This window comes from Euphorbia lathyris, chromosome 7, assembly GCF_963576675.1.
Source record: "Euphorbia lathyris chromosome 7, ddEupLath1.1, whole genome shotgun sequence".
In the NCBI taxonomy this organism is placed as follows: domain Eukaryota; kingdom Viridiplantae; phylum Streptophyta; class Magnoliopsida; order Malpighiales; family Euphorbiaceae; genus Euphorbia; species Euphorbia lathyris.
Window position 1 is genome coordinate 24,841,209 of NC_088916.1, and position 27,958 is coordinate 24,869,166.

Genomic DNA, 27,958 nt, shown 5'->3' on the forward strand with positions numbered 1-27,958 from the left:
CTAGTGAAATACACAATTTTTTACAAAGAAATAAATCCCAATGAAAAGATTCTTCTCACTTCAAAATGAAGATAAGAAAACTTATTTATAGGAAGATAATTAAATACACATTTAAAAACTGGTTATAAATACTAAACCTTTACCATAATAAACGATATCAAAATTAATATATGTTTTAATCAATTAAAAAATATACGATAAAAAAACTTACAACTAATCATTATTCCAACACATATCACTTTGAAAAAATAACTAATTCAACATGTAGAGTTAAACTGTATAACCTGTATCTGTTGTTTGTCTAATTAACTAATTAGGTTGGTCCTTTATTTCTTTATTCAAGGACTCTACCTCCTTTTCCAATTCTTGTACCTGCATTTTTAATTCAAAATTGAGTTAAAATTTGCCAAACATATAAATATTATATAAACAAAATATTAGTAATTGTTCAATTTATATCCATATTAAGGAAGGATTATTGTCACTATATAACTGGTGTTTATCTAAGTGACTCGTCTAGTGAAAGCTATTGTATTCTCACACCAAACACATACACACTCGTGTGCCTGTGTACAGGGGAATCCAGTATGGGGGCACTGGAGCAGTTGCCACCACTAACATTTGTATTTTTTTTTAAATCCATATATTAATTTTGAAATTTTAAAGTTTTGCCCCCTTCATCAATGGAGGTTTAGGGTTTATTGGTTCTATAATTGAAGATGAAGAATGATTTTAAATTTAAATTTTTTTTTAATTTTTTTTAATTTTGTTTTAAAGCAAAACGACGTCATTTTATTTAGAACTACGTCATTTTGTTTACAACAAAAATAAAAAATAAAAAGTAAATATTTAAATGTAAAACTAAATAGGTCCTAAAACGAATTATCGGTCTCTCTTACTCTCTTTAATCTCTTTAGTTCTTCTTCCTCGATTCCTCTTTCTTCTTAAACCTAAATTGAAATCCTTAATCCTAACTAAGATTAAATCAAAATCGGCAGCCAATCCCTCCATAATCGGATCGTTGATTGTTGGTCCGACACTCCATCTCCGATCTTTGCCTCTCTGCTTTGGTTTTTTTTTTGCTTCTACTTGAATTTTGATTTTATATTTCTGCTACTATTTTACTTGAACTTGAGTTTTGATCTCTGGTTTTCTATAATTATTATTTTTTGGATAAAAATTATTTTAGTTGTATTGTTTGCTCCCATGAGGGAGAAATCCTGGATTCACCCCTGTCTGTGTGTGTGTGTATATATATATATATATATATATATATATATATATATATATATATATATATATATATATATATATATATATATATATATATGATGATTCGCGAAGCCAACTGGACCGAATCCAAAACACGGGCCCAACCCACGATAACTTAAGCCCACGGTTCAAGTTGAATGGACTCCTAATAAAGGAAAGGGCTAACCGCCCGAAATCCTAATAAGACACTAAACCACCCACTCAGAGAAACGGTTATAAAGGACCACGTATATGACCACGTGGGGGACGTGGCACAGGAGGAGTAACCGCCGAAGGCGGTTACCTGGAGGTGCTTATAAAAGAGATAAGGAAGCTAGGAGAGAGGTAGCTTCGTATTTTTTAATCCTCTATACGATTATCGATCTACTAAATTTCATATAAAACTGACTTGATCGTCGGAGAGTTTTCCCGGAGATCCTGTCTCCGGTTTTTTTTTTGCAGGTAATTACAACGAGGATCATCCAATCAAATTCGGCAAGTTATCAATTGGTGCGGTGAGCGTGGACCTTTTTTACCAACATCTGGTTAAAGGTACACCAAGAACATGTCAGAACTATCACGTACAACCGGAGTTACAACCAGATCAACTAGTATGAACTCAAGAGGTCCACGGACTGTGAGTTCGCAGCCTGCGAGTACACAGCCTGTGATACCCAGCTCGTCGAATCCTTCAGGACAGTTGAGTCCATTATTGGAGGTCCAAGTGCAAACTGAGATGGAGATGTCGAATAGTGAGTTCGTACAAATGGCAGGTGTAGACACCGAGTCGGAGGACCTGTGACGAAAACCTGAAACAAGACGGTCGAAGCGATTGATTCCGGAAGTTTTGAAAAATATATAAAGAATAATAAGCTGAGGAAAATTAACGGCACGGCGCGGGCACGCAACGGCATCCCGCACGCGGACGACGATGGTCGAACGCCCGCTTGACGGCTCGAGACGTGCGCGCGGCGTCCGTCGGACGCACCGCGAGTGGCACGCTCTCGACGTCCGAGCAATGCCTGGGATCGCTGGCGGTGTGCGCCCTCGTGGGCCGTTGAGCACACGTGCCTGGCAGCGCGAGGCGCGCGTTCGGCGGCCGCGACGTGCGAGCGTCTGGCTGCGCGGAACGCGCGCTCGGCGGCCACGGAGTGCACGCGTCCGACGGCGCGGGGCACGCCCCGAGGGTCGCCGGGCGGGCACCCAACCACGTCGGGCGAACGCCCAACGCGTCGGGCGGACGCCCGACGAGGGTTGGGCGCGGGCGCCCAACCTCGCGTTGGGCGCTCGCCCAACGCCGTTGGGCGATCGCCCAACATTGTTGGGCGGCCGCCCAACCACAATGGGCGACGCCCAAATTTTTTTGGGCATCGCCCATTGTTCCGGGATCCGTTTCCCTATATAAGGGCACGGATCCCAAGGTGAAGGGGGGGGCCTTTTTTGGAGGAAAAAACTTTCTCACTCTAAACATTTTTAGAGAGAGAGAGTGGATTTTTTTTGAGAAAAATATTTTTTTTCTCAAAAATTCCAAATTTCCTAAGTTCAATTTTTACTAAATTTTTATTAAAATCGGGAGCTCGCGGTTCGTGGAATCAATCGGCTTCGACTGTCAGATACCGAATCAAAGGTATTATCCGAGGACTAGACTCTTTATTTTATTTAATTTATTCTCTCCTTCTATTTATTTTTTTTAGGATATAGTTTTTATTCATTTAGTCATTTATTTATTTTGTCACATTTTATTTAATTAGTGTATTTATTTAATTTTCGTTTCGTGTTAAATAAAATTCGGTTTTGTTTTAAAATAAAAACCTCGTTTTGATATCCCAATACGAACCGTGATCCGATAAAAAGGTAGTTCGGGTGTCGAAAATGTTGTAATTATAAGTTTTTTAATTTAAAAGAAATTTCCGAATAACGTTTTAAAATAAAACATCGTTTTAGGAACTTCCGTTTTCGACTATGATCCATTTTTGGTAGTTCGGAAGTCCAAAACGATTGAATTAGATTTAATTTAAAGCTTTTGAATAAATCTGGAAAATATTGGAGTGCTGCTGTAATTTGCCAATTCTGTCACTAAATGCTGTTTACCGACGGATTTTCCGTCGGTAAATCTGCCCAAAATGTAAAAAATGCCATTTCAGTCCCTTTTTCTTAACTTTTAAGCTTTTAATCCTTAGTATATATATATATAATTATGTAATATATTCTTTTCAAGTTATTTTAGAATTTTAGCATACATAATTACTTTAGAATATGTGTATATTATTATTTATCCCATTTTACGATATAAATATAAGTATATATATGTATTCTTTTTATTAATTTGGATTATGTTTTAAATGTTAGTTATTTGGTATTTTGGAGGAAATAATTAATATATATTAGCATATGGTATTTGTGGTATTTAAAACTATATTAGTTATGTATATGTATAGCTTTGAAACATTTGGGTTATTTTGGTGATTATTGAATAAAACTATTTTCGGTTAAGAATTATTTCATTAGTTATAGGATTTATTTACTATTTTCATATTTTTAAAGTATATATATATTGTACTTATTATTTTTATATACATATAGTTCATTTTGTATTAGCTTTTATTTTCACATTCTATTTTTGATTTAAATGTATATATGTATGTATAAATTACTTTCTTTATTCTTTTGGGCTTAATCTTATGTCCATATTTCAAGTGGGCTTTGTTTGAGTATGGAGGGAGGTTTAAATGGGTTTATTAATGTAATTATAATAGGTAGAGAGTCCATTAAATAAGTGGGGAAAATAAATCACAAAAAGAGAGTTTTCAACCTAATTATTTAAATTAATGAATTTTTAGAGTTTCCTAATGTGAATAAATAGAGTCGTTTTCGTTAGCATTTCAAACCATTTCTCAAAATATCACGTTTTAAAACCTTAGTCCGTTCCAACGACGGATTAAGCGAACATTGTAATCAAAATCGTTTTCTTTGTTAATAATAGAGATTTTGAATCGTTTTCTTAAAGAATTTGTACAAGATAAAATTGACTTGTATGTTTAACCACGTTTTCTCATAAAAAAGTTTTTATCTCAAACGTTTTCAAATACTCGAGTCGTTCCAACGGCGATTCGGGTAAACTTCATCAAACAGGGTTTTAAAACGCACCTAAATCGTTCCAACGACGATTAAGGTGCGAACCATGTAAATAAACTCGTTTTGGGGAAATAAGTTAGCGCAGAATAGACACACAACATAACATTTAAATACGGTTGTAAATAAATCACTTCTTTCGTTCCCCTCTCTGTGTATGTATAAACATAAATGGGTGATTCTTTACTGATGTGGCTTTTCAATATCATATGCTCAAAACGGTTTCTAAAAAGAGAAAGAAAAGGGTTTCAAATGAATTTTAAACTTAAAGAAGTATACGATTAGTCCGTTATCGCCTAACATGCTGAGTAGGAGGCCGGTGGTTCATAACCGGGCGATGTCGGGGTGCCTAGTAGCCTTTCTCCGGAAAGGAGCTAGCCTTCTCGGCTCGTACCTAAGTTTCCCGAACCCACACCGGTCTCCCGCAAGGGATCGGTGTTCATTTTCCCATTCGTGGGTGGCGACTCTTCCATATCTCCGAGCTCCGGTCCTACCGAGCAGCTTGATTCCACGATTGGTTGCTTTCGGCGCCAATCACCGCTTACGTCGCCATGAGGTTGTCCACCCCCCGGTCCGCCCGGGAGATTATGCCGCGGCACCTCGTCTAACAAGTGGCGACTCTGCTGGGGAAGCGAGAAATTTAATTCCGGAAGGCATGCACTAAGCCCTTAACGGGGACGGATCGTTTTACTTCTTTTCGTATGCATTCACGAGCATTATTGCAAACCCTTTGGGTAATTTCCGCGAAACCTCTAGCGAGAGTCCATTCGTCGCCCGAAAGAGGCTAGCGTAAGTTTCCCCTTACAGTAAGGCGCCAGAGGGTCCCCATCCATTCGTTAGGGGCGAATCTGTGCGGTCTTGTGAGGTCCCGCGGTCAGCCGTGTCAGCATATAGTAGCCTTAGAAGTTTCCATAGGATTACCCGTTACTATTTTTGATGTGATAAATGAATCAGTTCGTGTTTTCAAACCGCCATGATACGTGTCTAATCCTAAATTATGTAAAGAAAATGAGACGATGCGTTAATATATACTCATGAATCGACATACTAATTACCCTAAAACATCGAAACGATTTGAACTAAAGACGACTTAGTCATCTCATATGAATGAACATGTGCGACCCGCCTTGTCCCTTTCGGTGTCCCGACGAAGGCACGTGTTCAGGAAATACGTTATGACGTAAGCACGTATTAGTATGAATCGGTTCGGTGTTAAGGATAGTTACATTTCGATACAAAAGACTATATTAACGGTAGCCGTTATTCACATTCTTTAAATAAGTTAGGATAAAACGAGATCATGACGAAACGAAAACGAAGAACATTTCTGTTTCGAATGACCCTGTCGTAACGTGAAAAGTTTCGCACAAGTAGCCCGTCCCTTCCGAATGAAAGACGAGCTTTTACGTTATGCCTCGTGTCGTTCTTAAGAGAAATGGATGTGTCCGTACAGATGACTAAGAAAATAAAGAAGAAAAAAAATGAACTAAACGACCAAAATCATTCTGAATCTACGATATATGTTAATCCCGCGAGTAGTTAAAGAAAATAAACCAATATCGTTGAATACGTGCCTCGGACGAGAGTATACCCCGTTTAAAATCTCGAAGCCGAATTAAGCCAAACTATATAATTGCGTCATATGGACGAGACTGCGGGTTTTGACTAACGACTCGATCATTTCGACCGTTACCAAAACTGCAAGAAATATGGCCCGATATACGTGTTTGCTTAAATTCGCGCCTAAAGGAAGGAAAACGGTGATATCCTCGCTTCGAATAAACATGCGATTCAACGAAACGTTGATTTTCTATAACCACACTGAGATGATATATCCCGTGGATTGGGAGGAACAAAGAGTTGTAATTAGCCGAAAGATTATCGTGCGCTCAAATAAGACTCGCCGTCTTTTCATGTAGCAAAATGAGCAAACGGAATCTCAACGCTAAAAACAAACACGTTACGCAATGAATCCGTTCCCTAAAATAAAATCCAAAAATGATTCCATCACTAAATAAACACGTGGTTACGTCTCTCGATAGATCCAAAAGATCCCGTTGTAATCCAAAAATCGAGACATGAACCCACGCGAATAAAGGGGAACGAGTCATTGACAATAACGAACGATTGGACTAGAAGAATAACTCGTACCACGTCTAAAAACTGAGATGCGCTCAAAGGGAGTCAAAACCCGAACTATTACGTCTCACGAAAGGACGAAAGACGAGTTATTTTGAAAGGACAATCCAACTTGGTCGATTTCTTAGTCACTGAATATGGATACGTCAAAATGAACTGTATTGTCTGATGGTTGATTTACTTTCCCGCAATAATCGACGGCATCACGCGTCCCCTGGACCGCAAGGTGAGCCAAAAAACCAAAATCCTAGGAAAGAGACCTGGACCAACGAGTGTGTGGAGGAATAAGGGTGGAAGAGAGATGTTGTGATACGTGTAAATAGGACTAATGTTTGTTTTTCTTATTTTATGATCGTAAATAAATAAACGCACACACCACGAATCATGCATATAAAACCATGCATACATACTAATGGATACCGTTCACGCAGACGTCATCATTAAGCGGTTGTGGTTTCGCGAGAGTAATCGGCTTGTCAGACAGTTTGATCAGTTGCAAGTAGACAGTCCCGAATCAGTAGTTGTGGCTTCTGAATCATCTTCATCCGAGTATACTCAGTCTTCCGTCAGTATGTCTGCAACCGACGAGAAAGTGACTGAATTGGAGAATTCTGTGAACAATATCAACGACCAGCTGGCCGCAATCTTGGCCCAGCTAGCTGAGTTAGCACTGAAGGACAACAAGAGTGGTAGTAAGCGTGCTGAGAATGAGGTGAACGATGGCCCTCGCTTTGGGAATGAGGAGGATTATCAGGATTATGTCCGAAAACAGTTAGAGAAGGAGAAAGCTAAGGAAGAGGAGTGGAGGCAACACATCACACAGGAAGTGCAGGACTTGCGCGGAGGAAGCTCCGGAAGTCAGGATTTCTATAACTTGAAGAATTGCTTGACAGCAACAGCTTTGCCTCTGAAATTCCGGCTCCCTGACATGAAAAAGTTCGATGGAACTGGAGATCCCACCGCTCACATGAATCAGTACGTTGTGGTAATGAAGCACACGATCCTGACCGAGGATCAAGTCTTGGGGCTGTTTAACACTTACCTGGAGGGGGCTGCCCTCACATGGTTCCATGCGTTACCAATGGTGACAAAGAAGGATTGGAAGGAGTTGGCGAAGTCATTCATCGCTCAGTATAGCTTTAACACCATGCTGGAAGTCACTTTGAAAGAGTTAGAGAGCACTAAGCAGCAGACTGGGGAATCCCTTTCAGACTTCGTGAAGAGATGGAGGGCTAAGGCCGCGGTCATGAAACAAAAGCCGCTCGAGCAGGATCAGATCCGAATGGTGATTGGCAATACGTTGCCGTATATTAAGAATGAGTTGAGATATATGCCGTTCACAGATTTCAATCAGATGTATAGTTGTGCCTTGACTGTCGAAGGCGATGGGGAGCCGAAGAAAGCTTATACCAAGTGGACGAAGTCTGGATATAGTGCCGGAGGGCCTAGCGCGAGTACGGAATCTGCGACAGTGAAAGTGGTTGATCTTAATGCTATCGAAAAGAGGCGGTTCGCCAAGTTCGATCAGACCTATGCGAAAGTTTTTGAACGTCTGCAGAAGAAGGGGTTGTTGAAAGCCCTTACCCCGTATAACAAAGCTCAACCTACTCCGCAGATTCAGGCTAGAGGGTATTGTGAATTCCACAGCAGTTATGGACATACGATTGAGAATTGCGAGAGGCTGAAACACGAAATCCAAGATTTGATTGAGGAGAAGAAGATAGCTGATCCTTCGTCAGCAAACCCTTCCGTTAGGCGCAATCCATTGCCTAATCATAGGGTGAGCGTGATCGGAGTTGGTTTGACGGAAATTGTAGTAATGGAATCTTTTGAGGAAGATGTAGAGGAGTTGTTGGACTCCGTCGAAAGAAGCAATGTGGGAAATGGTTTGTATGTGTCCTTCTTGGGTGAGGAACAAGAGGACGAACCAATGGAGGAGGGATCAGATGGTGGAGCACCATATGACGAGGATAGTGCCGAAGAGACCGGTGAAGGGTCGTCTCGGACTATCGTGCCAAATTTGGGTTTGTTCGGTGGAGGAAGGGATCCCGAAGTGCACTTGCGTGAGTATATGCACGACATGTTTATTGAATCCTTCGGGGTAGATGAAATTGCTCAGTGGTTCCACCATTCGCTGGTAGGTGAGCCTTTGCAATGGTTCCATTCATTGCCCGACTCTTGCAAGCACGATTGGGATCGGTTGTCGGATTTGTTTCTTGAAAAGTATTAGAGAGCTGAGGATAGAACTGCGGAGCACTTTGCAATGCAGATTGGACCCATCAAGCGTCCATTGCCAAGGGTGAGCAAGTATAACGGCAATAAGGACCCTATGGAGCACCTTCACTTCTATTTGTCGGCTATGACAGCCTTGAGTTTCAAAGAGGAAGAGATCACTAGCTTGTTTTGTAATTCATTGATGGGTGAACCGCTGATATGGTATATGTCGCTGCCAATGTATGTTAAGACCGATTGGGCAGCTATGACAAAGAGATTTATCAAGGAGTATACAATATGGATGCTAGCAGAGCAAACCCCTGATTCCCCGTCTTACCAGACACCCGATGCGGTGTTAGCGATGCCTAGGTATGGTGGATACCGGGATCCTGTGGAGCATGCAAGGATATTCCGCGATCATATGTATAACGCTGGATTTCCACAGTGTGAGTTGCATGAACATTTTCCGGAAACCTTGATGGGTGAAGCCTTATTGTGGCATCAGGGTCTGTCGGAGGAAGAGATGTGTCATTGGGTACCACTCAGAAATGCCTTTGTGGCGAGATACGAAATGTACATTCCGTGGACGGGATCCCTGGATGATTTGGACAGGATTAGGCAATTCCCCGAGGAACATTTTGTGGATTATGCTAGGAGGTGGAGGCACCGTTATGAGCGGTGTAATGAGACAATGAGCGATAAGGTGCAGCTTATGTGCATACAAGGAGGCGCTATTCCGTTGGCCGCGAGAAGGATGAGTAGAGTGTCCCTCCGTGACTATGATGAGTTGATAGGTTGGGCCTTGTATGGATCGGCGGATCCTTTTTTCCTGAATCCGAGTGTTCCTCACGTCATGGATTTAATGGTCGTAGACATCTGGGCGAGTTCCTCGGACGAGGAGGATGCCAATCGAAGGGTCCCTATCAAAATTTGGGACGAGTCGGATGACGAGCCGGAAGTTGCGGTGATGATGAGATCAGGTCGTGTGGCCGAGGGAAAGGCACCAATGATAGAGATTGAGATGGGAGAAGGTTCGGCTCCTAAGCCCGACGACCAAGTTCTTGAACAGTTGAAGAAGACTCAAGCTAAGTCTACGGTCTGGGAAGTTTTATGCCATTCTAGGTACCATCATGAAAATCTGATGAAAGAGTTGCAGAATTTGGTTATTTCCACCGATACCGAGCCGACAGCGCTAGTAGGGGCAATTATGGCTCGAAAGAGGACTGAGATCACATTTACCGACGAGGATCTCCCAGAAGAGGGGAAGGCTCACAACAAGCCATTGTATATCCGAGTGGAAATTAACGGGAAGAAGACTAGCTGTGTGATGGTCGATGATGGATCGGCCATTAATGTTTGTCCGTTGAAACTCTTGTCAAAGTTGGGAGTGGAGAGAGGAGATTTGACAGCTTCTGAAACAGTGATCAGAGCATATGATGACAGCCGTAGGCATATTGAAGGAGTTTTCAAGGCCAAATTGAAAGTAGGGCCGCATGAGGAAGAAACTGAGTTCACTGTGTTGGATATCCCAGTAACTTTTGCTGTGTTGTTGGGACGCCCTTGGTTCCACAAGCTGGAGGTGTGCCCTCCACGCTCCACCAAATGATCAAGTTCCCTTTCGGGGAGGAGATAGTAACAATTAGAGCTGAGAAACTGAGCTCGGTGGCAGCATTGGGAATTGAGCCTCAACTCTTCTCCGGATTCCAAGTCTCCGGGATTTACGAGTCGAGCATGACCACCGATGTGGTGAAGATGATGAAAGGAGGTTTCGTCCCGGGAATGGGCTTAGGAGCACACCATCAAGGGTTATCGGAGTTTCCGGATTTTAAAAGTCAGAAAACCCGGAGGGGTTTGGGATATGAGCAGGGGAGTCCATCCAACATGAGTGCAGAAGGAAAAATAGGCTTGAGGAAGCATTTTGTAAGCGAGGGGCATGGAAAGCCATATTCGGGAACCTCCGAGTCGTGGACTAGCACGGAAGGAAAGATTCTGCCAGGGTTTGAAATCTTCAATGATGTCGCCGATTGGGGCAAAAGAAAGGCAAGCTGCTTTGCCGAGGAGATCATGATGCTGGATTCAAATGCCGAGGAGCAGGTCATTACCATTGAAGCGACTATAGGAGCTGAAATTGAGCCTAGTACCTCGAGAGTATATGAGAAGTCCGAAGATATTGAGGATGAAAATTGTATTACTGCTTTGTTTGAATCAGATGATGTAATCGCCCATGCTATCAATGAAATGAATTCTGATTTTGCTTACTTGCTTGATGTTGATCATGATCATTCCATGCATTCTCATTCATATAACATGCCTACATTTGAAATCAATACGATAGAAATGTCAACTTTCAATCTTGGTACGGATGAAAATCCTAAACTTATAAAAATTGCTCAAGAATTAACTATTGAAGAGAGAAAAGAATTTGAGAGAATAATTAAAAAATACGAAATTGTATTCGCTTGGACATACGAAGACATGCCTGGAATTGATCAATCAATCGTAACTCACCGTATTCCAACATATCCCGAGGCGAGGCCCGTAAAGCAGAAGCTCCGACGTATGAGACCCGAATGGGCAGATAAGATCAGAGAGGAGGTAAAGAAGCAGTTAGAAGCAGGGTTCATCGAAGTAATCGACTATCCCCCTTGGGTCGCAAATGTAGTGCCCATCGCAAAGAAGGATGGCAAAGTGAGGATGTGCGTGGATTACAGAGATCTTAACAAGGCATGCCCCAAGGATGAGTTCGCATTGCCTCATATCGACGTATTGATCGACAGTGCAGCGTCAAGCGTCTTACATACGAATGTGGATGGTTTCATGGGCTACATGCAAGTTCAGATGGCCGAAAAGCACAAAGCAAAAATCTCGTTCACAACTGAGTGGGGGACATACTGTTACAGGGTAATGCCGTTTGGTTTGAAAAACGCCGGGGCAACTTACCAGAGAATGGCCACAGCACTGTTCCATGATATGATACACAAGGAGGTAGAAGTCTACGTGGATGATATGATGGTCAAATCAGAGACAAGAGAAGGGCATTTTGCCACGCTCGAGAAGTTTTTGGCCCGAATTGCAGAATTCAAGCTAAGGTTAAACCCGAAGAAGTGCTTTTTCGGCGTTTCGTCAGGGAAAATCTTAGGCTATGTAATCGGAAATAAGGGAATCGAGGTAGATCCTGATAAAGTAAAGGCTATACAAGAGATGCCGGCGCCGAGAAATGAGAAGGAAGTGAGAGGGTTTCTAGGGCAGGTTCAGTATATCAGTCGGTTCATAGCAAGACTCACCGCAATCTGCGAGCCAATCTTTAAGTTGCTAAGGAAAGACCAACCCGCTGTTTGGAACGATAAATGTCAGCAAGCGTTGGAGAGCGTCCGGAGCTACTTGTCTAATCCGCCAGTGTTGAGACCGCCTAAACTGGGAAAGCCACTTCTCCTCTATGTAGCGATTGAGGAGCGATCTATTGGGGCGATGTTGGCTCAAGAGGGAGACACCGGTGTGGAGCACGCGGTGTATTATTTGAGTAAGAAGTTCCTGGAGTACGAGCTCAAGTACAACATGATCGAAAAGACATGTGTGGCAGTGGTGTGGTTGACGAAGAAACTGCGGCACTATTTCCAATCGTATAAAGTGATCATTATTTCTCGGATGGACCCCGTGAAGTATCTATACCGAACTCCATCCTTGACGAGGAAGTTAGCCAGATGGTTGTTGCTTTTGTCCGAGTTTGACATTGAATATGTGACAAAGAAGGTTATCAAAGGAAGAGCCGTGACAGAATTTTTGGCTAATCAACCCCTGAATACAGAAGAAGAAGAGATAAGCTATGAGTTCCCCGATGAACATTTGAATGCAATCGAAGTTATACCGTGGAAAATGTTCTTCGACGGAGCAGTTAATTTGAATGGAGCCGGAGTAGGAGTACTACTTATCTCCCCGGAAGGAGAAAGAATCCCGATGGCGAAGAAGTTATCCTTCCACCTTACCAACAATATGGCCGAATACGAAGCATGCATTTATGGTTTGGAGTCATTAGCAGAACTGGGAGCGTCATATGTCGAAATTTGGGGTGACTCCAAGTTGATCATCGAACAGGCACAAGGAAACTAGGAAGTGAGAGAAGAAAGGCTAGGTCCGTATCTAGATCAGCTAGAAGGGTTGGCATTGAGATTCAAAGAATGTCGCTTCTATCACATTCCTCGAGCTCAGAATCAGGCCGCGGATGCCTTGGCCACTTTGGTGTCAGTTTGGGACAACCCCCGGAACCTTGCTTCGAAACCATTGGTATTGAGAAGATCTCACAAACCGTGCTACGAAGACGTAATGCTGTTAGGGGCAGATGAAAAACCGTGGTATTTCGATATCGTGAACTTCATGAAAGATGGAACATATCCGGCAGAGTCAGAACCTAAGGATCAAGCTGTGATTAGAAGGCTAGCTCATCAGTTCGTCATCCATAACGACTTGCTTTACAAAAGGCACATTGATGGATTACAACTAAGATGCTTGGATGCGGGGGAAGCCCGCGAGGCGATGGAATCAGTACATTCGGGAATTTGTGGAGCCCATATGGGAGGAGCAGTACTAGCTAAGAAAATTATTAGGCAAGGCTTCTATTGGCTCACCATGGAAAGAGATTGTAACGAGTATGAGAAGAAATGTCACGATTGTCAAATCCACGGCGATTGCAGTCATCTTCCGGCCATGGAACTACATGTGCTAGCACCTATTTGGCCATTCGCTGCCTGGGGCATTGACATCATCGGCGAAGTAAGGCCTAATGCTTCAAATGGACATAAGTTTATTGCAGTCGCCATCGATTATTTCACCAAATGGGTAGAAGCAGAGTTGTTTAGCAAACTGGGATCCAAGCACATGAGAAAGTTCATTGAAAAACACTTGATCACCAGGTTCGGAGTGCCTCATCACATGATCACGGATAACGGAGTCCAGTTTCAGGGGGAAGTAAGGAATCTTTTCCGAGAATATGGCATTGAACATCACAGGTCTTCTCCGTACCGTCCACAGGCTAATGGGGCAGTAGAAGCAGCTAATAAGAACCTTAAAAGGATCCTCGTAAAGATGGTGGAATCACATCGGAACTGGCATGAGCACCTCCCACTCGCGTTGTGGGCTTATCGCACGAAAGTTAGAACCTCGACTGGGGCAACACCATTCTCTTTGGTGTATGGCACAGAAGCAGTTTTGCCAGTTGAGATCGAAAAGCGATCGTTGAGAATTGCGGTGGAGGCAGAAATTCCCGAGACGGAATGGGTAAAGAGGCGATGCGAGCAGTTGGCTTTAGTTGATGAGAAAAGGATGGAAGCCCTTTACCATGTACAGTTGTATCAAAGAAGGATGGCTCGGGCTTTCAATAAAAAAGTCAAGACCAGCCCTATCAAAGAAGGAGATTTGGTGCTGAAACAGATCCGTGTGACGCACACCGACCCGAGGGGGAAGTTCAGGCCTAACTGGGAAGGACCATTCGTCATAAAGAAGATACTAAGCAAAGGAGCAGTGAAGTTAACCACAATGGACGGCATGGAATTCTCCGAACCTACCAATCTGGATAGGCTTAAGAAATACTTTTCGTAAAAAAAAAAAAAAAGAAAAAAAAAGAAAAATTCCCGATAGGTTGAAAACCCGCAAAGGGCGACCTATGCAACAATAAGGGAAATCCCAATGGGTGAAAACCCGAAAGGGAACTCATTTAAAAATTCCGGGATAGTAAAAGGAGAGGAGAAAAATCGCCGGGATCCGAAAACCGAAAGGCGGGTCCTGGTAACAATAGTTATAACTTGAGCAATTACAAAAACAATGTATAAGAGACTAAGCATTTCTGTTGTTTGTAAATAAATAAAGGCATGAATATATTTGACGAGAATGGTTGGAATCATTATAATCTACAGCATGCATGGTAATATGAATCACGGGTTATACATTTCCTATCCTACTTTTCACAAAAAGCCTACCTACTATCCACCCCACTCCCTATACATCAGCTATACATCGGGGAAACTCTAATAAAAGCTACAAAGCAACAATGAAAGCTACAAAGCAACAATGAAAGCTACGAGCCTAATACGGAGGGAAGTCCCAATAGTTCTCAAAATCTCTTAGGTGAGATGCCCGCTCCGCAGATAGTGTCTTCTCGGCAGCACGTGCTCTCTCATCAGAAACTCGCGCTCTCTCATCAGAAACCCGTGCTCTCTCATCAGCAGCTCGTGCTCTCTCCTCTGCAGCAAGGCGTCTGATCGACTCATCACACGCCCTCTCTTTGACGGCAAGGCGACCCTCAGTCTCCCGTCGCATCATCCCCGACCAGTGGTCGTTCCTCTCTTGATACACATGACCAACTCGGGCATCAGCTTCCCGCACTAGCTCGCCCTGTCTCCGCTCATGGGCATGCAGATCACTCTACAGAAAAAAAAAGGCAGCATAGGCAAAAACATATACATACATGCATACATTTCACTACACTAAAGTTCAGTAATGATACATACCAGGTGATCGGTGCAGCGCAAGCTGAGGCGGTCTCGGAGATAACCAGACAGCCCCACGTAATCCTTACAAGTCTCTCTCGTGGTCAGAGAAGCGTCTGAGGGATCAAACGGGACCCTCGAGGAGAAGATAGGAGGGGCCGCCTCGGACTAAGACGTGTGCCCATCGAATCATCGAGATGATAGCTCCAGTGAGAAAATACAGACAACAGTGTGGTAAGAAAATCCAGAAACAGCCCCCGCTTTTTAGCCATTTGACTCACGGTCGTAGACCGGAGATGCTTTTGAGCCATTTGACTCTCGGTCGCACACCGAAGTTGCTTTTTAGCCATTTGACTCACGGTCGCAGACCGGAGTTGCTTTTTAGCCATTTGACTCTCGGTCGCAGACCGGAGTTGCTTTTTAGCCATTTGACTCTTGGTCGCAGACCGGAGTTGCTTTTTAGCCATCTGGCTCATGGTCGCTGACCGGAGTTGCTTTTTAGCCATCTTCACCACAGTCGCAAATCAGGGTAGCTATTTAGCCATTATCACCATGATCTTGAAATAGGGTAGCTGTTTAGCCATTATCCCCGCGATCTTGAAATAGGGTAGCTGTTTAGCCATTATCCCCGTGATCTTGAAATAGGGTAGCTGTTTAGCCATTATCCCCGCAATCTTGAAATAGGGTAGCTGTTTAGCCATTATCCCCACAGTCGTGAAATAGGGTAGCTGTTTAGCCATTATCCCCGTGATCTTGAAATAGGGTAGCTGTTTAGCCATTATCCCCGCAATCTTGAAATAGGGTAGCTGTCTAGCCATTATCCCCACAGTCGTGAAATAGGGTAGCTGTTTAGCCATTATCCCCGTGATCTTGAAATAGGGTAGCTGTTTAGCCATTATCCCCGCAATCTTGAAATAGGGTAGCTGTTAGCCATTATCCCCACAGTCGTAAATCAGGGTAGCTGTTTAGCCATTATCCCCGTGATCTTGAAATAGGGTAGCTGTTTAGCCATTATCCCCGCAATCTTGAAATAGGGTAGCTGTTTAGCCATTATCCCCACAGTCGTAAATCAGGGTAGCTGTTTAGCCATTATCCCCGCAATCTTGAAATAGGGTAGCTGTTTAGCCATTATCCCCGCAATCTTGAAATAGGGTAGCTGTTTAGCCATTATCCCCGCAATCTTGAAATAGGGTAGCTGTTTAGCCATTATCCCCGCAATCTTGAAATGGGGTAGCTGTTTAGCCATTATCCCCGCAGTCGTAAACCAGGGTAGCTGTTTAGCCATCATCCCCGCAGTCGTAAACCAGGGTAGCTGTTTAGCCATCATCCCGGCAGTCATAAACCAGGGTAGCTGTTTAGCCATCATCCCCGCAATCTTAAAATGGGGTAGCTATTTAGCCATTATCCCCGTAGTCGTAAATCAGGGTAGCTATTTAGCCATTATCCCCGCAATCTTGAAATAGGGTAGCTGTTTAGCCATTATCCCCGCGGTCGTAAACTAGGGTAGCTATTTAGCCATTATCCCCGCGGTCGTGAACTAGGGTGCAACCCGAAGCAGAGTCTGATGCAGTCAGAGAGCAACGCCGGAGCCCGCAGCGCAAAGATCAGGTATGTTTCCTCCTACTCGTTACGTGTCTTTTACTTTTATATGTTTTACATTGCATGTGTTACGTTAGCAAAAAACGTTTTCGAACCACACACATCACTGTCAAAATAGAAAAGCAGGGGCAACTGTAGACACCGAGTCGGAGGACCTGTGACGAAAACCTAAAACAAGACGGTCGAAGCGATTGATTCTGGAAGTTTTGAAAAATATATAAAGAATAATAAACTGAGGAAAATTAACGGCACGGCGCGGGCACGCAACGGCATCCCGCACGCGGACGACGATGGTCGAACGCCCGCTTGACGGCTCGAGACGTGCGTGCGGCGTCCGTCGGACGCACCGCGAGTGGCACGCTCTCGACGTCCAAGCAATGCCTGGGACCGCTGGCGGTGCGCGCCCTCGTGGGCCGTTGAGCACACGTGCCTGGCAGCGCGAGGCGCGCGTTCGGCGGCCGCGACGTGCGAGCGTCTGGCTGCGCGGAACGCGCGCTCGGCGGCCACGGAGTGCACGCGTCCGACGGCGCGGGGCACGCCCCGAGGGTCGCCGGGCGGGCACCCAACCACATCGGGCGGACGCCCGACGAGGATTGGGCGCGGGCGCCCAACCTCGCGTTGGGCGCTCGCCCAAGCCCAACTATTGTTGGGCGGCCGCCCAACCACAATGGGCGACACCCAAATTTTTTTGGGCGTCGCCCATTGTTCCAGGATCCGTTTCCCTATATAAGGGCACGGATCCCAAGGTGAAGGGGGGGCCTTTTTTGGAGGAAAAAACTTTCTCACTCTAAACATTTTTAGAGAGAGAGAGTGGATTTTTTTTTAGAAAAATATTTTTTTTCTCAAAAATTCCAAATTTCCTAAGTTCAATTTTTACTAAATTTTTATTAAAATCGGGAGCTCGCGGTTCGTGGAATCAATCGGCTTCGACTGTCAGATACCGAATCAAAGGTATTATCCGAGCACTAGACTCTTTATTTTATTTAATTTATTCTCTCCTTCTATTTATTTTTATTAGGATATAGTTTTTATTCATTTATTCATTTATTTATTTTGTCACATTTTATTTAATTAGTGTATTTATTTAATTTTCGTTTCGTGTTAAATAAAATTCGGTTTTGTTTTAAAATAAAAACCTCGTTTTGATATCCCAATACGAACCGTGATCCAATAAAAAGGTAGTTCGGGTGTCGAAAACGTTGTAATTATAAGTTTTTTAATTTAAAAGAAATTTCCGAATAACGTTTTAAAATAAAACATCATTTTAGGAACTTCCGTTTTCGACTATGATCCATTTTTGGTAGTTCGGAAGTCCAAAACGATTGAATTAGATTTAATTTAAAGCTTTTGAATAAATCTGAAAAATATTGGAGTGCTGCTGTAATTTGCCAATTCTGTCACTAAATGCTGTTTACCGACGGATTTTCCGTCGGTAAATCTGCCCAAAATGTAAAAAATGCCATTTCAGTCCCTTTTTCTTAACTTTTAAGCTTTTAATCCTTAGTATATATATATATATATAATTATGTAATATATTCTTTTCAAGTTATTTTAGAATTTTAGCATACATAATTACTTTAGAATATGTGTATATTATTATTTATCCCATTTTACGATATAAATATAAGTATATATATGTATTCTTTTTATTAATTTGGATTATGTTTTAAATGTTAGTTATTTGGTATTTTGAAGGAAATAATTAATATATATTAGCATATGGTATTTGTGGTATTTAAAACTATATTAGTTATGTATATGTATAGCTTTGAAACATTTGGGTTATTTTGGTGATTATTGAATAAAACTATTTTCGGTTAAGAATTATTTCATTAGTTATAGGATTTATTTACTATTTTCATATTTTTAAAGTATATATATATTGTACTTATTATTTTTATATACATATAGTTCATTTTGTATTAGCTTTTATTTTCACATTCTATTTTTGATTTAAATGTATATATGTATGTATAAATTACTTTCTTTATTCTTTTGGGCTTAATCTTATGTCCATATTTCAAGTGGGCTTTGTTTGAGTATGGAGGGAGGTTTAAATGGGTTTATTAATATAATTATAATAGGTAGAGAGTCCATTAAATAAGTGGGGAAAATAAATCACAAAAAGAGAGTTTTCAACCTAATTATTTAAATTAATGAATTTTTAGAGTTTCCTAATGTGAATAAATAGAGTCGTTTTCGTTAGCATTTCAAACCATTTCTCAAAATATCACGTTTTAAAACCTTAGTCCGTTCCAACGACGGATTAAGCGAACATTGTAATCAAAATCGTTTTCTTTGTTAATAATAGAGATTTTGAATCGTTTTCTTAAAGAATTTGTACAAGATAAAATTGACTTGTATGTTTAACCACGTTTTCTCATAAAAAAGTTTTTATCTCAAACGTTTTCAAATACTCGAGTCGTTCCAACGGCGATTCGGGTAAACTTCATCAAACAGGGTTTTAAAACGCACCTAAATCGTTCCAACGACGATTAAGGTGCGAACCATGTAAATAAACTCGTTTTGGGGAAATAAGTTAGCGCAGAATAGACACACAACATAACATTTAAATACGGTTGTAAATAAATCACTTCTTTCGTTCCCCTCTCTGTGTATGTATAAACATAAATGGGTGATTCTTTACTGATGTGGCTTTTCAATATCATATGCTCAAAACGGTTTCTAAAAAGAGAAAGAAAAGGGTTTCAAATGAATTTTAAACTTAAAGAAGTATACGATTAGTCCGTTATCGCCTAACATGCTGAGTAGGAGGCCGGTGGTTCATAACCGGGCGATGTCGGGGTGCCTAGTAGCCTTTCTCCGGAAAGGAGCTAGCCTTCTCGGCTCGTACCTAAGTTTCCCGAACCCACACCGGTCTCCCGCAAGGGATCGGTGTTCATTTTCCCATTCGTGGGTGGCGACTCTTCCATATCTCCGAGCTCCGGTCCTGCCGAGCAGCTTGATTCCACGATTGGTTGCTTTCGGCGCCAATCACCGCTTACGTCGCCATGAGGTTGTCCACCCCCCGGTCCGCCCCGGAGATTAGGCCGCGTCACCTCGTCTAACTGTAGGACAGGTCTTGGCTGCGAATATGAGCCAAGCGGCGGGAGATCGAATGATTAGTTTATTAACTGCAGTCGCTGATCACGATACCGCCGTAGCGGCTGCCCCTCAAGAACCCGTTGTCACCTCGACACAACCATCAACTATTCCTACCGTATCTACGCTTCCGCAGTCATCTCGAGAGACAAATCGGGTGGGTCAGAGTAGTCGCATGACACCATATAGCAATCCAGGCGACTACTCGCACCAAGATCCTAATATGACGATCCATCCGACCTGGCAAGCATCCCAACCGATGTCAGGAATGCAAGGAATTTTTCCACTACAACAAACGGAGCCCTTTGTTCACAGACATTCAGAGTTGGTAACATCTGGAGTGAATATGTCTGGGCGGGAGCACACTTGGAATTTTGATCCTATAACTGGACAACGGTTAGACCCACAACGAGAACAAGTGTCAACACAGTATGGTAGGTGGATATCACCCAGAATTCACCAGCAGCGGATGGAAGAAGTTCGGCGGGAACCCAATGCTGAATTGGAAGATCAACTGCGAAACATGATGGAGCGAATGGGGTACACCCCTAGGGCGAGAGCAGTAGTGCAGAGTGATTCGCCTTTTGCCCCATCGTTGCGGGAATTTATTCCAGATCACAGAATAAAGGCACCGGCGATACCTAAATATTATGGGGATCCAAATTCTGACCCTGAGGCGCATGTCAGGAACTATAGAGAGTTAATGGATGTTGCAGGAGTAAGCGAAAGCATAATTTGTCGATTGTTCTCGACCACTTTAGGTGGAGCAGCATCCGATTGGTTCCGATCTCTACCCACCGAATCTATTCACAACTGGACTCTGTACAGTCGTGATTTCTGTGCAAAGTTTGTGGGTTGTAAAGCAGCGGACGTGACGGACAGACAGCTAAAAGAGATCAAACATAGAAATTACACTTCGCTGAGGGAATTTGTCATGGCATTTAATGATATCCTGGTGCGGTTGCAGAATCCAGATATCATGAGCATTCGCAACATAATGGCAGATGGAACCACAGACTGGAGCATGCGGGAGCAACATATCAACGAATGATGAACAAGATATTTTCAGACAAATCAGGTGAGAACTTCTCGATCTATGTAGATGACATGATCATTAAAAGCAAAAAAATGCAAGATCATCCACAGGATATTAAAGAAATTTTGGAAGTACTGATCAAATATGGCCTCAAATTAAACCCGGAGAAATGCACGTTTGGAGCGAGAGCAGGAAAATTCCTGGGTTTTATTGTTAGTGGCAAGGGAGTTGAGGCGAATCCTGAGAAGGTTAAGGCAGTGATGGAGATGAAGACTCCAAGGAGCATAAGGGAAGTACAACGACTCAATGGGCGGTTGGTGGCATTAGGGCGATTCATATCATGCTCTGCTAGAAGATGTCTACCTTTCTACAATGCCATCAAAAAATCTAAGTCCTTCGAGTGGAAGCCGGATTGTCAAGAAGCATTCGAGGGGATAAAATGATTACTATGTTATCCGCCCTTGATGAGCAGGCCAATGGATGGAGAAGATTTATTTCATTATGTATCTGTCACCAGCACGGCGATATGCACCGTAATGGTGCGAGAAGAAGAAGAGCAACAATATCCGGTGTACTATGTGAGTAAAGTCTTGAAGGATGCAGAACTTCGATATTCGAGGTTAGATAAAATGGCCCTCGCGGTGATAACCACGGCGGCTAGGTTGAAGCCATACTTCCAGGCGCATACTATTATTGTGAGAACTGGAATTCCAATGCGAAAGGTATTGCAGAAACCTGACGCATCCGGACGATTAATGGAATGGTCAATTCGCTTGGGAGAATTCGACATTCGTTATGAAGGAAGACCAGCTTTAAAAAGTCAAGTACTTGCCGATTTCGTGAATGAGTTCACGTGGTATGAAAACGAATGTCCAAAAACACAAAAAGAAGAGTGGAGTATGTTCACAGATGGGGCATTATCCGCAGATGGGGCTGGACTAGGAGTCGTTATCAAAGGTCCGGACGTTATTCGCCTGTACTATACAGCAAAGTTAACATTCAAAACTACTAACAATGCTGCAGAATATGAGGCAATGATATGCGGATTGAAATTGATTAACGAACTTATGCCAGAAAGAGTGGTAATCTACAGCGACTCTAAGCTTATGATAAATCAGATCACAAAGAATTATCTGGTGAAACAGGAAGATCTGGTCAAATATCATCAGGTTGTTAGTAGATTGACACAGGAGTTAACACATAAAGGAATCGTTTGGGAGATGGTGCATGTTCCAAGGGGCCAGAATAAGAAGGCTGACGAGTTGACAAAAGCGGCGGCAAGTAGGGACCCATGGAGTCAAAAAGCATGTAATTTGGAAATAAGGTCGTCACCAGCATTCGAAGCCGATCAGATTATGGTCATCGAAGAGCTAGAAGATTATGAAGATTGGCGGATGCCCATCCGCCAATATCTGGAAAATGGAGATTTGCCGGTTGATAAAAGTTTGGCCAGAAAGCTAATTGGGCAGTCAGCGAGATACTCAATTCGAGATGGGACTTTGTACCGGAAATCATATACATGTCCATGGCTGAAATGTATTAGCCGCAACGAAGGAGATTACGTGCTGAGAGAACTTCATGAAGGAATTTGTGGTGCACATGAGGCATCCGCAACATTGGCAAGAAAAAGTCAAGTTGATGGGCTATTATTGGCCAAAGGTGGTAGAGGATTCCCAGAAAATGGTAGCGGAATGTCACAGCTGTCAAATCCATACGAATGAAAAGCATGTCCCTGGAGCCGAACAAGTCACTATAATGACGGCATGGCCATTCGCAACGTGGGGGATCGATATAGTAGGCCCGTTCCCAGAAGCAACAAGGAAAAGGAAGTACTTGGTAGTCGCGGTGGACCACTTCAGCAAATGGGTAGAAGCAGAGGCAGTAACCGCTCAAACGCCTGATCGAATGATCGAGTTCTTACGAGAGAACATTATCATGCGGTTTGGAATCCCGCAAATGCTCATAACCGATAATGGTACCCAGTTCAACTGTGTCAAATTCAAAGCATATTGCGAAAGCATGGGGATCAAGAATCATTTTTCCTCCGTGAATCATCCCCAATCGAATGGTATGACAGAGGTTACCAACAGAGCCATGATTCAGGGCATCAAGAAGCGACTCGGTGATAAGAAAACGGGTTGGGTGGATGAGATACCGCATATGTTATGGGCATACAGAACTTCGGTGAAGGCAGCGACAGGCAAAACACCCTTCTCGCTGGTTTATGGGGCCGAAGCAGTTCTTCCTGTTGAAGTCAAGTCACCTACAGACAGGATGATTTATTACTGCGCCACCCAAAATCCTATCAATGTTAAAGATGCATTGGATTCTGTTGAAGAGCGAAGAGAAAAAGCTTACATGCGAATGGCAGTATATCACAATAGAATCAAAAAGTATCATGACAGAAGGGTGCGAAAGGTGATAATCAATGAGCGGGACTTGGTCTTGAAAAAAGCAGACAAAATACAATCCAGAGAAGGCAAAAGAAAATTAGGCGTCAATTGGGTTGGGCCTTACAGGGTATCCAAGAAATTGGGACCGACAACCTTTGAAATAGAAGAAATGAGCGGGAAAAAGCTCCCGCGCACCTGGAATCTAGAGAACTTGCGCCAATACAAACAGGCTGAGTAGTTCAGGGAAATGACGAGTACTCTTTTTCCTTTTATGAGTTTTTTCCCACTGGATTTTCTGATAAAAAGTTTTAATGAGGCTTTGATCCCACACAGTTTATGTATCCATGTAACGTGAAGTTTTTTATTTTTAGCAAAATAAAGATATTCAACGGTTACAATTATTCAATATGCAACAGCTGAATGCATGTCCTTCTCAACTGATAATAGAAACACATAAATGTGTTGCCTACAAAAAGAAAGGCGGATGCATGATTACGCATCATTCGCAAAACCTTATGATTAAACCTTATGATTGTTTAAGAATTACAAGGCAGGCATAAAATTAAGCGAATAAACGAGTACTCAAAAATTGCGAAAAGGGTCTGGCCACCCTAACGAAAACAAAACTAACTACGAAAAATTACAAGTATGAAGTCGGCAAAAGGCAAGGGTCGCATACAAAAGTAACCGGCATTAAGGCAACAAGGAATAGAAACCCCACAGAAATTGCACATGTAAGTAAAACGGCAAGCGAAGAAAGTAAAGTCACTCGGTTAATATATGCTTAAAGTTTGTTACATACAAAAGTTCAGATATGAATAAAACTATACTACAGTTTCTTCCTATTCGCCTCTGTTGCCCCCCTTCGCCTCCAGCGGCTTCCCCATCTTTTTTAGGGTGATCTGCTTCAAGCGAATCCCCAACAATAAGATTAGTAATCACATCAGAGCGAGGTACCTCTGGCTCGACGTGAGAAACATTTTGCGGTGCACCTTCTTCTACATCCTGGTTTGGGATCTCGCGGCTGATTGGAAAGTCATTGGAACTCTTCCAGTCAAGGAGAAGTACCTCATCCATGTCAGCATCTTTCGCCTCCAACTGGACAACGAAAGAGCTACTGGTTAAAACCCCCAAATTTCCAATACCCAGACGAATGTGAAGAGTTGCCTAAACGTATGAAAAGACCCTAAAAGGGCTCTTACCAGACCAGGGGGGAGGCATGTGATGATTCGCGAAGCCAACTGGACCGAATCCAAAATACGGGCCCAACCCACGATAACTTAAGCCCACGGTTTAAGTTGAATGGGCTCCTAATAAAGGAAAGGGCTAACCGCCCGAAATCCTAATAAGACACTAAACCACCCACTCAGAGAAACGGTTATAAAGGACCACGTATATGACCACGTGGGGGACGTGGCACAGGAGGAGTAACCGCCGAAGGCGGTTACCTGGAGGTGTTTATAAAAGAGATAAGGAAGCTAGGAGAGAGGTAGCTTCGCATTTTTTAATCCTCTATACGATTATCGATCTACTAAATTCCATATAAAACTGACTTGATCGTCGGAGAGTTTTCCCGGAGATCGTGTCTCCGGTTTTGTTTTGCAGGTAATTACAACGAGGATCATCCAATCAAATTCGGCAAGTTATCAATATATATATATGATCTTAATTAATGTTAAATTAGAATATAAGATCTTTTTGACATATATGATATATAAATAAATATATGACATTAATTAATGTTAAAAATGATGAGGAATATTTATTTATTTTGTTGATAAAGTTTAGGAGCATAAGTGGTATTTTCCAATCCAATATTTAGATACTTGAAAATTTTAAGATTACAAATAAAAGTTTTACTTTTTTCATTTGTTTAAATAGAATAAAAGTTAAAGGGTAATTTTGAAAAACAAAAAAAGATATATTGTAATTTCCCTTCAATTTAAGGGTTTAAGGAAAACTATCCAAATTTCCAATCACCTACTTCCACTTACTATTACCTTCAATTACATCTTAAAACAAACATTATCTAATTACACTTACTTTAAAATACCTCAATTCAAACAAGTCATTAATTTTGAAAAGTTTGATAGTAGACAAATCAAAACTAAGTAGCATTTAAATATAATAGTCAAAATTGTGAATTAATTTTCTAAAAGAGAAAAGTCAAAATAAAAAAGTCAAAGCTGATATTATAATTTTCCTCACTTGCTTAATTAAAATACTAACGTAATGGTGTGATATGGGATATGATAGGATTAAGTTAAACTAATAGTAACAATAATAATTAAATAAAGAAAAGATTAGGGTGAAAAAGAAAAAAGAAAACCTTGTCAATGAACTGGTCTAGAAGATGGGCATTCTTAGCTGCTTGTTCGGCGGCATCTTCAACAAACATTGCAGCTTTTTGAAGGCGACCACCTTCCGGCAGATGATCGGCGAGCTCTTCAGCAACCTTATCAATTCCTTCAGCCACATTTTCAATTCCTTCAGCCACTTCTTCTACGTTTTCCACAATTGAATCAACTCTATCTGCTTAATTAATTAATTGTATCCATTTTAATTAAATCAGCTATTTCACCTTAATTAACTCAAAACATAATTAATTCATTTTTGTACCTTTTAGCTTAGTTAGTGGCCAAAATTTGTTCCAAAAGGGTAGAATTGCAGTTATTAGCATTCCAACGATCCAAAATTTCCTGTAAATGCATCATCAGCATTCAGCACATAACATTATGAAATCAAGACAATAAAAATATAGATGGATTATTTGATAAATCATTTTTGGATAAATTACATAGCTACAATCTTTGACCTATTTCATAATTTGGTGTACAATTTTTCATTTTGCACATAAAATTATACAATTTTTACAGCCGGTAATTGTAACTGATCAACACAATTGACCTCGCTAAAAATCAAAGGTTGTACACCACCTATATAATTTACTCCAAAAATTTGAATACTTTTTACGTACCAAGGAATAGACGAGGGATCGGGAGGAACAACAGATCCTGGATCAACCCCAGCATGCACAGCCATATACCTGCTGCAGCTGCACCATGATCATCGAATCCAACAAACAAGTTAATTAGAGCTATAAAAATCATGAATATATATTAGTATTGTACTTACATTTTATTATTATTTCCATGCTGCAGTTTCAAAAAGGTGGGTCTTGAAGAAATTTGCAAAAACTGGGAGTTCCGCAACAGAAAAATGGGGTTAGAGAGAGGATATTGTGGGATGGAAAGACTAGATGAAGATGTTATTATTAGCATGGTCAACTCGTATAAATGTAATGAGGGTTGATTTGATTTGATATAATAATGAATAGGATTCAAAGCTTGGTTTTTTATATATCTTCCTGGCTGGAATGGTAGGCAGATGTTGTAAAAATGCAGATGCGACTTTTCTTTTTTATTGCAACTTGCATACACGACAACACTTTTGTGGTTTAGGACGCAACTAGTTTGCTTTTTTTGAATCCTAAATTTCTAAACTCCTTCAACTACTTCGATACCATTCCTTTTGTTGGCTTGTCTAGATTGAAAATTATGCAAATATTACAACAACACATGTTTTTATAGATTGAAATTTATCAAGTCCTGTACAGGCACGTCGTAGTTGAATTTTCAATATACAGGAACATCAACTGTACACACAAATCATAGTTGAATATTATATTACTTTTCACTCATCTTTCCTTGTATATATTTTGTTAAATACAAGTAATTAATATTCTTTGCTTTATATATATTTCCGATCTTGTGGTGAAGCTATTAGCCTAGCGTTTGAGAACTTACCTATTATTAGGGAAGTCATGGGTTCAAATCACATCCGGGTAATATTATATGTAGCAACCGATAACTTGAAATCTTTTATTTCTGATGTGATATTATATTGAATGTTTTTTTTTGGTTTAAGGGTTATTTGTTCTAAATAAGTAACTTAAGGAGTTATTTGTTCCCATTGAGCAATTTGAGGAGTTCTTTGTTCCAAATAAGTAAGTTGAGAGGGTTAGTTGTCAAAAGTCTAAGTTCGGAGGGTCAGTTGCAGTATTGGGACAACTTGAGGGGGTTCGGAAGGTATTAAGCCTAAATGATATATTAATTATATTCATCGAGGTTGTTGCTTCGACAACATGATGACCTGAAGGGTTAGACTATGCTTACTTTGTTTTTTCCACCATTGGATGATGGTGAAATTTGACAAAGTTCATCCAATGGTGGAAAAAACAAAGTTAAATTTACTTTGTCAAAAACAAAGTAAGCGTGAACACACCCTGATCTGAAATATAGTTTGTATTTGTTTTGCAAGGTATTCAACATGTTGGTGTAAATATGTAATGTTATGAAAACCGGATGGGACCGGCCGGTTCGACTGCAAATTGGTTAGGTCTTTGGTCCGATTGCTACTAGTTTTCAATAGATTTTCAATAAATCAGATTGAACCGTTTGAATCGGTCGGATCAACCGTAAATTGGTCCGGTTGAGCGATTTGGTCCGGTTAGCCATTTACACATGTTTAATTAAAAAAGAAAAATTATAAAATTGGATCAAATGGGAGGCTATTTACATATTTATACCAATTACCCGTACCATTATATATCT

The 27,958-nt window shown here is 41.5% G+C and overlaps 1 protein-coding gene across 5 annotated transcripts; it reads right to left on the minus strand.

The window, feature by feature from the left end:
- Nucleotides 1-163: 163 nt before the first annotated feature.
- Nucleotides 164-26,878, minus strand: LOC136235611 (uncharacterized). Of its 5 annotated transcripts, XM_066025414.1 has the most exons (6): nucleotides 26,481-26,878; nucleotides 26,323-26,400; nucleotides 25,965-26,044; nucleotides 25,675-25,880; nucleotides 10,996-11,047; nucleotides 164-372 (listed from the first exon to the last, which is right to left on the minus strand). In XM_066025414.1, the coding sequence occupies exons 1-6, from the start codon at nucleotides 26,624-26,626 to the stop codon at nucleotides 335-337; spliced, it is 600 nt and encodes a 199-aa protein (XP_065881486.1). In that variant the 5' UTR covers nucleotides 26,627-26,878; the 3' UTR covers nucleotides 164-334. The 5 variants fall into 5 exon arrangements, with proteins under 5 accessions (XP_065881486.1, XP_065881487.1, XP_065881483.1 ...); XM_066025415.1 differs by lacking the exon at nucleotides 10,996-11,047; XM_066025411.1 differs by lacking the exons at nucleotides 164-372; nucleotides 10,996-11,047 and adding an exon at nucleotides 14,597-15,150.
- Nucleotides 26,879-27,958: the final 1,080 nt, after the last annotated feature.

Bases quoted from the DNA above. Each gene is read 5' to 3' on its own strand.
- LOC136235611 (XM_066025411.1), bottom strand. From the start codon at position 26,626: ATGCTAATAATAACATCTTCATCTAGTCTTTCCATCCCACAATATCCT. The intron at 26,401-26,480 runs GTAAGTACAATA...ATCATGGTGCAG, and splicing joins CATGGAAATAATAATAAAAT to CTGCAGCAGGTATATGGCTG. The intron at 25,881-25,964 runs GTACAAAAATGA...TAATTAATTAAG, and splicing joins GCCACTAACTAAGCTAAAAG to CAGATAGAGTTGATTCAATT.